Below are 13,027 nucleotides of genomic sequence, written 5' to 3' on the forward strand. Positions count from 1 at the left end.
TACGTGCCCTATGTTATATATGGATGTTGAACTCCTACAATTAGTAACTAGGTGATATGCCCTTGATTGTTATGTTTTGCCTCACTAGTTTTATTTATATATTTATTTATTTATAGAGTTTCAATCTATGACGTTCTCTTGCACTCTTAATCAAAATAAGACACTAATTGATTTTTAGTGTAGACGGGAAGATATCTTATTTAACCATAAAAAATTTTACCAGTTGAACTAATTGAAACCAACTTTTACATTTGCATCATCAGTTTGTGCATTGCAGGGTAGCAGTAAATGAATATGCTGCTCTTTGATCTGTGATATCATTTTATTCTATTGAAAATGCTAAGTTGCATTTCTGTTAAGGTATCATAATTTATCTTTAAAAAAAAAAAAAAAATCATGTTAGCATGGTTTGTATGAATGACACTTGGAAGGATGACGATGAAAATAAAGTTGCAAAGTGTAGCCACATGTAGCTCTCGATTATTGGCCAATGGTTAAGATGATAGCAATTAGCAGGATTCAAATTATGGCCGAAGGAGTGAAAGCACATAAAAAAATTTTCATTATCTTCAAAATTGAAAAGAAGATAGAATTGAGAAGGGATCTCTGTAAATTTCAACAATACCCATACTTTTCTTCTTTTTTGGCTAAACAACAATACCCATACCATACCTTATTTCAACAATAAATTTAACTTAGAAATAGAAGTGTTATACTTTTATTGGTTTTTAGACCCCTTAAAACCACAAACAAATTAACCTAGGTAATTAGCCAAGTGATTACTTAGTCAAATTAACAAATCTAGGTTAACACAAATATATCATATCAATGTATAACAGCAGAAAATAAATAACACAATGATATGATAACTTAGAAAAACCAAACCGGTAAAAAACCTGGGGAGGATTTAACCTAGCTATCCTCAAGGTAAAAAGCAAATCTACTAGAAAGAATCGAAGTTCATACAATAAGACTTACAAGCTCCCACGCTTGACTTCTTATTGCTATCCACTAGTAGAACTTACTGACACGACCACGTGCAAGCTCCGAATCCACGGACTCCTTCTTTCTTTTGGCCTTTGCAAAACACAAACACCCACTTTTGTGATTTTGAGATCCCACTCAAAGGTTTAGCAACACAAAGTCTCCTGTTTGTGACTCCAAGACCACCCTTGAAGATTTAGATCATCAACACCTTTGATAACAAGAGAAGGCAGCAACTTCTACAATACCGGATCTTGAGATTCTTCAAGTAATAACACCGGTAGAAGATATGAGAGAGTTTTTTAGGAACAAAAACCCTAAATACAAAAGAGGCACCCTCTTTTCTCTCTGAAAAGTCACATAAAAACGTGCTTAGAGTTTCCTTTATATACTGAGAGAAGTAGATTAGAAATCCTAATCCTTAATGGGCTTGAATTGCTATTTGAGTTTAATTAAAATTCTGCAAATACGACTTTCGATCGATTGAGTCTGTCTTTCAATCAATCGAACCAGACAGATTATGAAATCTTCTTCTTGCAGCTTGTATGTTCTTGAATCTTGACTTAAATCACCTTGAGCATTGTCTAATAATACTTATAGACTCTAAAATCTATATCTAGACAAGTTTGTATTCACGATTTGCCAATTATTCTAAACATTTAGAATCTAACAAACTCTCTCTTTGGCAATTCGTGACAAAACTTTCATACAAAATGAAATGCTCAAATATAAGAACAATCCAATACAATAAAATGCCCAATTACATCACAATTCCCAATCTAAGACTCCTAACCTAGAAGTTGCAAGAAGAGGTAGAAGGTCTTGATTAGAATACACATGTCTTTCCTGAAACACTCATCAAACACATCACCGCATGTGTGGAAAGAAAGACATATAAACAATAATATGAAACGGAATATAAAAAATAAACTAACTCTCCCCCTAAGTTAGATACAACAAATTTTTTTTTATATTCTCCCCCTAAACAAAACAAATAGGTCATCTATGTCTCCCCCTTTTTGTCATGTATTGACAAAGTCTACCTAATCAGAAAGTAGACAGAAAACATACGTAACAGAGTAAGAGAAAATAGAGACAACTCCTCCAATGAAGAGCAACAACTCCCCCTAAGAACCACAAAGGTTAAAAAAAAAAATTTCTCCCCCTATAAAAATAGGAAAAACAAAACAAGTTTTGGGGAAAAATAAAGTGGGTGGGGATAAATAAAAAGACACAAACCAAGTTTTTAAAAAAAACTAAGTTGAGGATTCACATGAAGAAAAAATATTTTCTCTTTCAATAAAATGCAAACATGGCACTATGTGACCCATAAACAGTTGCATGAGTAGAGAAAATATTTGCATATTGATTATTCATCATATCTCTTAAGAAAAAAAATTTCTACTGCTCACACATAAAAAAGGCATATACTAGAAAGTACATAACTCAAAAATTAATCAATCAATTTTTAAATCAAGTTGAGTAACCAATTTAGCAAAGTGTATGCATGTTATGTGTGAAAACAATGAGAGATATGACTGCAAAACTGCAAAATGGATACAGAAAACAATGCAATGCATGTGAATCCTAAACATAAATGATGCATGGAAAAATCAAATTTTTGAAAAAACAGAGCAATTTAATGCAGAAACTCGTCAAAGCACAATATTTTATGAATGAAATGCATGAGTATGAGATTAAAAGTTTTTCAAAAAAAAAAAAAAAAACACTTGAACTCAACCCAGATCTTCCAAAAACAAGTTTTTCAATCAATTGTCCTCAAAAACTCAAACATTAAGACATTTTGCATCAAAATCAAGGAACTTTAATCTTGGATGGCCACAACAAGATCACACACAATATAATGTACCAAGTTTAGCAAAGAATAACTTGTGTAATATGTGCAACTAGCAAAAGCTTGAAAAACATGTGAGGTGATATATAAATAGAAATCAATCACAATTTTTACAAAATTCATTACATAGAATTTGAAAGAGACTATCACCAAAAGAGTTACATCATATAACTCTCACATCTCCTAGAAAACAAGCTTGTTTCTTGATTTTTGTCTCATAATATACACACCAGTTTTAATTGTTCAGAAACTTATTAAAATAGCCAGGATAATGTACACACCAATTTTAGCATTTATAACCGAAGTTATACCTTATATTCTTTTTGTGCATGTGCTACACTTTCTCGAGTACAAAATCTTATGATATGCACTAAGGTGTTCATGATTGACTAGTAAACAGTGGTGAGATGGTTATTTATACATTTCTCTAAAGGTTCAAGTCCGACAGTAAAAAATATGTGACTTCAAGATCAAAACAAAGTGATTAAAATCATAAACATCTTTCCCACACAACATGCACTACAAAGTTTCAATTAGTAAAGTGCAATAAGTAAGCTCATTAAAGCTAAACAAGGTACATAAACTTGTTATGTAAAGATAATATGACTAATCCTTGATTATAAATCTAAGATGTGAAATACAAAACACAAAAAACTTTTTGGTAAAAAAAATTTATAACCAAAAACTAAAAGCATACATTATGCTAAAAGAACAATGCAAATGCAATGCATGACAGTGCTTAACTAAGTTATAGAGGGTACACAAACAAGAAATATCAATTTCTTAATTAACCCATGAGTACATGTACAAACCAGTACATACTCATACAAAATCAAAAAACAAAACAAAACAACAAGTCAGCAAATTTTTTTTGGATTTTTTTTTATAAAAAAACTAAAAAACAAAACAACAAAAACAAAACGTGTACATAAACAATTGAAAGAATTAAATCAGGGACAAGTCAGCAACACTCACCTTAGAGAATCTTTTCTCACCCATATAGCACGAGTCTTTAGCTTTGTAGGTGAAAATCTATGAGAAGCAGAGTGTATTTGAGGGATTACACCAATCTTCTGAGAAAGACTGAAATCCTGCAAATTCCTTTCACAAGCCAACAAGCTCAAATTTTTCAAAAGAATATGAAACAATTTATATGGACTTATGGCAGGAGAAATATCATCACATATCCTAGATTGAAACACAGAATGCTTAAATTTCAGTTTATGACAATTAGGACGAATGTGACCACAGACACCACAAAAATGGCAGACATGAACAAATTTAGGAACATCAGTATTCCTAGTGGGGTTTCCGGTCACAGGCTTTGGTTCTTACCTCAACAAAGAACAATTTGATCTAATATGACCAACAATACCACAAAGGTGATAGGTAGGCACAAAAATAGATATATTATGCTCTCTAACAGTAGGTTTAGACTTAGGTTTAGAAATTTCAGCGTTAACATCAGAACTTTTACCTTTGTCTAACCTAGCAAAATAAGCATTTTTTTTTTTATTATTCCTCTTGAAATAAGGGATATAAACTTTCTTAATTTTAGGTTTAAGAGAAACAGAAACACTTCTGTTATCAACAGCAGGCTTAGTATTAGTCAAATTTTCAATTTTAGCTTTAAATTCATTTAACTCTTTGTTCAAAGCTTTTCAACTTCTCATTTTGAGAGGAAATTTGATTTCTCAAAAATTCATTCTTTTTATTAGATTCATCTAATCTAACAATCAATTCCTCTTTTTCAAGATTAGCCAATTTTAACTCTTCCTTGAATTTCTTAGCAATTTTCATAGATTTCAATAATTCCTTACGAAGAGTTTCACAGGCATCAATAAAATGAACAGAAGCATGAGTAGAAACATGATCAGAAAGACACTTCAAATTATCCATGACAACAGGGGTCAAGGATCAGCTCTTAGATCAAAAGATCTAAAACAAAAGAGCAACCCGCTCTGATACCATTTGTTGGTTTTTAGACCCCTTAAAACCACAAACAAATTAACTTAGGTAATTAGCCAAGTGATTACTTAGTTAAATTAACAGATCTAGGTTAACACAAATATATCATATCAATGTATAGTAGCGGAAAATAAATAACACAACAATATGATAACCTAGGAAAACCAAACCGGTAAAAAACCTGGGGAGAATTTAACCTAACTATCCTCAAAGTAAAAAGCAAATCCACTAGAAAGAATCGAAGTTCATACAATAAGACTTACAAGCCCCCACGCTTGACTTTTTATTGTTACCCACCAGTAGAACTTACTGACATGACCACGTGCAAACTTCGAATCCACGGACTCCTTCTTTCTTTTGGCCTTTGCAAAACACAAACACCCACTTTTGTGATTTTGAGATCCCACTCAAAGGTTTAGCAACACAAAGTCTCCTGTTTGTGACTCCAATACTACCCTTGAAGGTTTAGATCATCAACACCTTTGATGACAAGAGAAGGCAGTAACTTCTACAATACCGAATCTTGAGATTCTTCAAGTAATAACACCGATAGAAGATATGAGAGAGCTTTTTAAGAACAAAAACCCTAAATACAAAAGAGGCATCCTCTTTTCTCTCTGAAAAGCCACATAAAAACGTGCTTAGGGTTTCCTTTATATACTGGGAGAAGTAGATTAGAAACCCTAATCCTTAATGGGCTTGAACTATTGTTTAGGTTTAATTAAAATTCTGCAGATACGACTTTCGATCGATCGAGTCTGTCTTTTGATCAATCGAATCAGGCAGATTATGAAATCTTCTTCCTGCAGCTTGTATGTTCTTGAATCTTGACTTGAATCACCTTGAGCATTGTCTAATAATATCTATAGACTCTAAGATCTATATCTAGACAAATTTGTGTTCACGATTTACTAATTGTTCTAAACATTTAGAACCTAACAACTTTAATCAATAATTAGAAATATATACTATCATTTAAAATAAAATTATAAATTAAAATATATTTAAAATTAACAAAATCATATACCATTAAATAATAGTGGGATTTTAGCGGTTACACTAAATGACTATATTCTCTTTGCGAAAAGTGTTTACACTCATTAACTATTAAGATAACTAACTTTATATTAAATTTCATTACTAATAATTTACTTTACGAAAAACTATATTACATAATTTTCAAGAAATTTTAAATTCTATTTCAATTAATATTCAAGTCACCTTAAACCCAACTGATATTCACTTTTGCAATAACCTTTTCTAATCCAATTTTATGAGTATTTGATTCACACACAAAAAAATTCACATCCACAAAAAAAAAAAAAAAAAAAAAAAATTATGAGCATTAGGAGTCCAATTTTGTCTATATAATATATATATATATATATATATATAAATTATAATGAAAAAATCAATTGAATTTATATAAGTAAAAAAAAAAGTCACAAAATAATTTTTTTTAATATATTGATTTAATACTCACGTTAACAACAAAATATATTATGATTGATTCTTTATTAAATTACCTAACCATTTTTATTTTAAAATTTACAAAATTAGTAGACAACATGGGCTTTCATGGGGCACAACTGCGCAAGGGCCTGAACAAATCTGAACCCACTTTGGTGTTAGCAAGAAAGCGAATTCTACAATACAGCATCAACCCAAAAAACAATACCAAAAAAAAAAAAAAAAAAACCCAATAAATTTGAGCTTGGGCAGCAAGAAAATCAGTAGCAGCAGAAGGAAAGAAACGAACGAAGCGCGTGTGCTTTTAGTCTTTGTTTTCGACAAAAATCTGAAAATGGGTCTTTGCCTGAAAGAGAGGTCTAGTTCGAATTACCAGAAAGCTTAGTAAGGTAGCCATGCCCATTTCTCGGTTTCTTTTCTTTTCCTCCAAACGCAGCTCTACACAGCAGGCTCTCAATCTACTCAAGAGGTCAGTCACTTAACAAAACCCCTTTAATCCTTTCTTTCTAAATTGATGTGTAGCTCTATTTTTATATAACTGTTTAGCATGATGTAATGGGAATTCTGTATTCATATTCAATAACATAGAGTCCCTTTTTTTTTGGGGGGGGGGGGGTGTGTTGTTTTTAGATGATATGTACAAATTTGTGTTGCATTCAATGATTATTGAGTGGGAGAGTTTAGGTACTATATTTGGTGTAGTCAACTTTAAAGATTGTGACATTTGGCTTGGTTTTGGTACTTGAATCAATGTATTTGTATGTTGAGGTTTGTCAAGATTTCTGAAAGACTGAAACTTTGGTGTAGAATAGGCATTTTGGGGGTTGTTTTGTTTATGTGCAATATCTTGTTGTTCTTCCCTAATGACATTTGGCAAGCATAAGCAATATCTTTTTTTTTGCGGGTGTGTGTTGTTTTTAGATGATATGTTCAAATTTTTGTTGCATTCAATGATTATTGAGTGGGAGAATTCAGGTACTATATTTGGTGTAGTCAACTTTAAAGATTGTGACATTTGGCTTGGTTTTGGTACTTGAATCAATGTATTTGTATGTTGAGGTTTGTCAAGATTTCTGAAAGACTGAAATTTTGGTTTAGAATAGGCATTTTGGGGGTTATTTTGTTTTGTTTTGTTTATGTGCAATATCTTGTTGTTCTTCCCTAATGACATTTGGCAAGCATAAGCAATATCTTTTTTTTTGGGGGGTGTGTTGTTTTAGATGATATGTACAAATTTTTGTTGCATTCAATGATTATTGAGTGGGAGAGTTCAGGTACTATTTGGATTAGTCAACTGTAAAGATTGTGAAATTTGGCTTGGTTTTGGGACTTGAATTAATGTATTTGTATGTTGAAGTTTGTCAATATTTCTGAAAGATTGAAACTTTTGTTTTAGAATAGGCATTTTGGGGGGTTGTTTTGTTTATGTGCAATATCATGTTGTTCTTCCCTAATGGCATTTGGCAAGCATAAGCAATATCTAAAAACCAAAATACCCTATTGAAAAATATTGTACATGCTTGCACCCTTGTTTTGTGCTGAATCATATATGGATGTTGTAGGTGTGGTCCATCTAAGAGAATTCAATCTTGTAACTATACCAAATCATCAGGGGGGTTCAGTAATGGAAAGACACGTGCTCATTCTGTGACGTCTGTAGAAACACAGGCTTCTCGCTCTTGGGCTGTTTATGCAGTTGTATGCTGCCTTACCCTTGTTTTCTCTCATGTTAATATGTGCCACTTCTTGTTTTCAACGTCTCCTTGAAATATATGAATAATGAACAAGATTAGGACCCTGCATTGGAAGTTAATGATTCATTTATATTTATTTATTTTCCTTTAGCCAGCTGCTTTACTTGGATTTGCGGGACTAGCAACTCTTGTTCATTATAATGATGAGAGAAGAGCAATTCCGAAAGGTACATCTTTTTATACTCCATTATTTCTTTTTAATGGGTTGGAGTTAGAGGTTGGAATCTGAAAGTTAATGGTTGTGAACTTTTACCTCTTTGGGTGCAGCATTGTAATTGCAGTTTCATCTTGTTGTTCTTCTTTGATTTCCACTCTGTAAGATTGGGTCATCTGTTTCTTTGCTGTCTATGTCAAATAAGAAAAGATTAATCAGACAATTTATTCCTTGCTCCTGGGCATGAGCATAAACTGCTTAGTCCGTCAGGAATGAATGTTCTCGAATTACCCAGTAACCAGTTCTGGCGAGTGGGGTCAGTTATCCGTAGGTTTTACTAGCTAAAGGTGAGTCCAAAGGGCTCTTATTTAGTAAGGCTCCCCATGTTATCCAATTAAAAAAAAAAGAAAATTTATTTCTTCTTGAGATAATCATGAAGTGGGAATGGGAATAATTGAGAACTTGCACCTCTTGGGTGCAACATTGTTATTTCAGTTTTGTCTTGTTGTTGTTCTTTTTTGATTTCCATTCTTTGAGATTGCATCATTTGTTTTGTTGTTGTCTATGTCATATAAGGAAAAAAAAAATTAATGAGACAATTTCTGCATTGTTGAGATACTCATGAAGTGGGAATTAGTTGGTTTCTGTTAGTTTTTCTATAGGCAGGTCCTTCCAACAACTGAAGATTTCGAGTTTCTGAATGCACATACACAGACATGAGTGTTAGAGATTTTTTCACATTCCAATCATGATTTTAAGCCCCTCATAATACAGTTTAACTGGTGATTGAATCGAGAAAACAATGATGATAGATTGTTAATTTTTTATGCCAAGGCTTTCTATTAATGTTATGGCACACTTTTCTTGAAGAATGTCAAAAAATTTAATTGATGCTATATTAACTATAATATCATAGAAATATGCTAAAGGATATGCAAACAGAAGAAGGTACAGTCACATCATTTGCATCACTAATGGAAAGTCATCTTAAAGAGCTGGATTGCATCTTTTATTCCAAATTTGAACTTGTCAGTAATGATTTGTACTTATCAGGGATGTGATCATTGCTTTCACTTATTAGTTCCCATGAGTTAAAATGTTTGAGTGGAAGAAATATAGCATCCATTTTAGTATAATGACGCAGGTGTATGCTTACAACCCAATGATCAAATTGCAGTCTTCATGATGGTCTGGTACTGATGGGTAGATGAGTGCGCTATTTGTGGAGAGCAGAGTAGATTGTTTTTCCTTCTGCAACTCCTGTGTAGGTTTGGCTTCTGTTACAGCACCAAAAACCACTTTCCCTGACAATTTTGAGGGCCATGATGATCTTAAAGCTCAAGTGATTTCATGATTATATGTATTTCAACAGCTTTTTGGCCTTTAAAAGAATTGGTTAGGCTTTATCATGATGTAGCCTTGTTGATATCAATAGCTGTCACTAGTGGAAGGTTATGGATACACCCCTGCACCACTTTTCTTTTGTTGTTGTGATAAAGAAAGTTTTTCATTTGCTTGCTACCTCTTAGGCTTCAAGTGTAAGAGGTAGCTTTAAGGTAGAATAAGGGGGGCCAAATAAGTGAGATGACAGCGTCTATATACTAGGTTTTCAAAGGAACTCCATAAAAGGAAAAGAATGAAAGAAAATATTTTGTATGAGCGTGTGTAGTGTGTACAGAAAGTCCTTTTTTTAGGGATCTTGAATGGCTGAATAATTAATAGCCAGTAGAAGCCCCAAAGGATGACACACTTAACATGTAAATGGTATCCCTTTGCATTTATAAGCTATAAATTTAATGATGATTTTTTCTTTTCAATTTAGAAAAATTCATTTGTGGGAACGAAAGAGTGGAGAGTATGTCTGATTTTTGGTGAGTAGTAAGCAAGGCCGTGTAAAGGAAGAAGGTAATTGTAGATTGGATGCTAATGGCCCTGACTTTGGCATTGTACAGGGGACTACCTTGAACTTATGAAGTTGAAGAATGGTAAACCTTGAACTTACCTTCTTTGTTCCATTTTCTAAACCTTTGAATGGTTTTCTGGTGGGTGCAGTAATGGCTGCATCAAAAATTTGTTAGAACTATATGCCCTCTAAAGTTTGGAATTGGTGCTTGTAAAACATTGCTGAGCCAATCCCTTCACAAATCTTGGGATTTTCTTCCCAGCCATTTTTATGTAGAAATTAGTCATCGAGAATGGTGGTTATGGATGATGGCCATGGAGGATCCTTTATTTTAGCCTGTCCCAACCTTTGTGCCCTTCTGCTCAAGTCACATTATCAGCACATTACCCTACCATTTAATTTGATTAACTGACTTGCACATTGAAGCATCATTGCAATAATTCATATTACATTATTAAAATATTGCAGTTGATAGGAGTGGCTTAAACATAGGGGGTGCAGTTAACTTCACCCATAATTGAATAATGAATGTATGGGTTTCCCTTATCCTCCTTGGCATAAGTAATTCCTGGATCTTTTTCCTTTTTAATAGATTTAGATATATTTTTTAAGTCTTAGCACATTCAAAGTGGGATAGGAGTAAGGAGCCTTGTTTGATTCACATTAAACCTAGCTCTTGCTATTGTTTAAATTTATTATATATCTAAGATAAAGCCAAGAGCCTTGTAGCTCAACTGTTTGGCACTTCTTGATGTTTTTATTTGAGACAACCAGCGTTCAAATTCCCCTCACCCCCAACTATCGATGTATCAATCAAAATTATGCATGCGTTTGGATTGCAATTAAAATTATAAATTATTTCACTATTCAGCTTATTTTTGCTACTATTCATGGGTCTCACTATACTATTTCAACTAACTTTTACCTTTATCTACAATACTTTCAATAATAAGTTTTCAATTTCAGCAAAATAAACGGTATCCAAACAGACCCTATATCTAAAATAAAGTTCTTTGGTTTTTTCTAAACACCTATGCCACCTCTTAGTAAGCTTAGAAATTTTAATCTGGCAGCTCCAGGCAGCTATCTAGGAAGATATTATATTAAACTAGATAGCTCAGCAACACCTTAAATTATCCTGGTTGAGTTATTCAGTATCCGTTTCTACTTTTTTTGCATTATAATCGTGATACTTAAAAAGATATGATTTGTGGTGGTGGTTCTTAGTCTAACTTGAAATTAGTTCAAGTTACTGAAGAGGTAACTTGTGGATATGGCAATTTGGACCCAATTTTCATTTATTCTAATTGGTCTACTTAAAAGCATTATATGCTGTCACTGGGTAGGAATCAACTGGAGTCTGGAGTAAGGCCCAGAATTGCTTGCCACACTGTTGGCCACTACTGATGTTGGCTATAGAGCATGGTTGTATAAGATGTCCAAAAAGTTCCAGCAGGGTTTATAGTATTGATCAGGTTTGTATTATCCCCATCCATCAACAGCATGTAAGCAAAAGCAACTAAAAGTTGAGAAGATGTAGTTAAGTTATGCTAGAATAATATGCAAATCAACTATCTAATATCATTTCTCCATCCACAACAAAAACTTGAATGTTATATGGGATAATTTTAGTATTGGCTATAATTAATAAACTGTTTGCCTAATTTGACTCCTGTTCTCTACTTAGTTTGAACTATGAAAAGGTAAGCATGAGAAATGTGAAAGGACTGTTGATAATCTATCGTAAAACTATATTAATACAAATATATGCTTCTATATTTGAGTTGCGGAAGAAATATTTTCATTAGGTATATGACTGAATAACATGTTTGTTCTCATTTCTCTCTTTATTGACTCAGGCCAGGGCAACAAATCCAGTGGAAATACTGTAAAGGGGCCTACAATTGGTGGTCCATTCACTTTAGTTGATACTGAGAATCGAATTGTTACTGAACAGAATTTTCATGGAAAGTGGGTTCTCCTCTATTTTGGCTATACTTCATCTCCAGATGTTGGGCCAGAGCAAGTACAAATTATGGCCAAGGCTGTAAAGTTACTAGGTTTATACTTTATACTTTATCAACTATAATGAATGATACTGATTTTCTGTTATGATCACTGACATTGTATATTTGCTTGGAAATTAGAGTCAAAATATAATTCCGAGATTCTACCAGTGTTTGTTACTATTGATCCTCAACGTGACAACCCTTCACAACTTCGTGCTTACCTTAACGGTGAGAGTTCCCACAAAACCAAAGTGCGTAGCAATATGCCAGCTTTGAGATACAAATAACTTATTTGATCCTCTCTTTTTCTTGCATCATGTTCCCAAACCTTTTACGGATTGCAGAATTTGACTCAAGAATAATAGGATTAACGGGGCCTGTATCGGCTATCAGGCAGATGGCACAGGAGTACCGCATATATTTCAAAAAAGTAGAAGAGGAGGGAGATGACTATCTTGTTGACTCTTCCCACAACATGTAAATCCTTCACTGGTCTTTGCTTTTCCTTCTTTTTCTTTCCTGGTTGAATTCAAAGTGTATGTAACCCATCTTAAAACTAGCAGGTATCTGATGAACCCGAGAATAGAGGTTGCAAGATGCTTTGGGGTTGAGTACAATGCAGAGGAATTGTCAGAGGCAATATTAAAGGCGATGATAAGTACCCCTACTTAATAGCTCCAAATTTTTGATAGAATGTCAATTCTGATATGCAGTAAGAGAAATACCATATTTTTGACATCATTTTAACACGACCTTTATTTTTGGGGTTATTTTTTTTTTTTTGATGAAATTTCTTTACACATTTTACTGAGTTCAAATGTCACACCTGACTAACCAGCTGCTAGATTTTTAGTTAGCTGAGTAATCGGTTTCAACATCATTTGAACAAGAACATAAAAAGATGAATGGCAATCTAATTTTTGAATGATA

The 13,027-nt window shown here is 33.1% G+C and overlaps 1 protein-coding gene across 1 annotated transcript; it reads left to right on the plus strand.

Annotated features, from left to right (window-relative positions):
• The first annotated feature begins 6,478 nt into the window (after positions 1-6,478).
• Positions 6,479-13,027, plus strand: LOC115950889 (protein SCO1 homolog 2, mitochondrial). Its single transcript, XM_031068166.1, has 7 exons — positions 6,479-6,746; positions 7,840-7,975; positions 8,123-8,198; positions 11,948-12,148; positions 12,236-12,325; positions 12,442-12,574; positions 12,661-13,027. The coding sequence occupies exons 1-7, from the start codon at positions 6,673-6,675 to the stop codon at positions 12,767-12,769; spliced, it is 819 nt and encodes a 272-aa protein (XP_030924026.1). The 5' UTR covers positions 6,479-6,672; the 3' UTR covers positions 12,770-13,027.

This window comes from Quercus lobata, chromosome 6 (assembly GCF_001633185.2).
Source record: "Quercus lobata isolate SW786 chromosome 6, ValleyOak3.0 Primary Assembly, whole genome shotgun sequence".
NCBI lineage: Eukaryota > Viridiplantae > Streptophyta > Magnoliopsida > Fagales > Fagaceae > Quercus > Quercus lobata.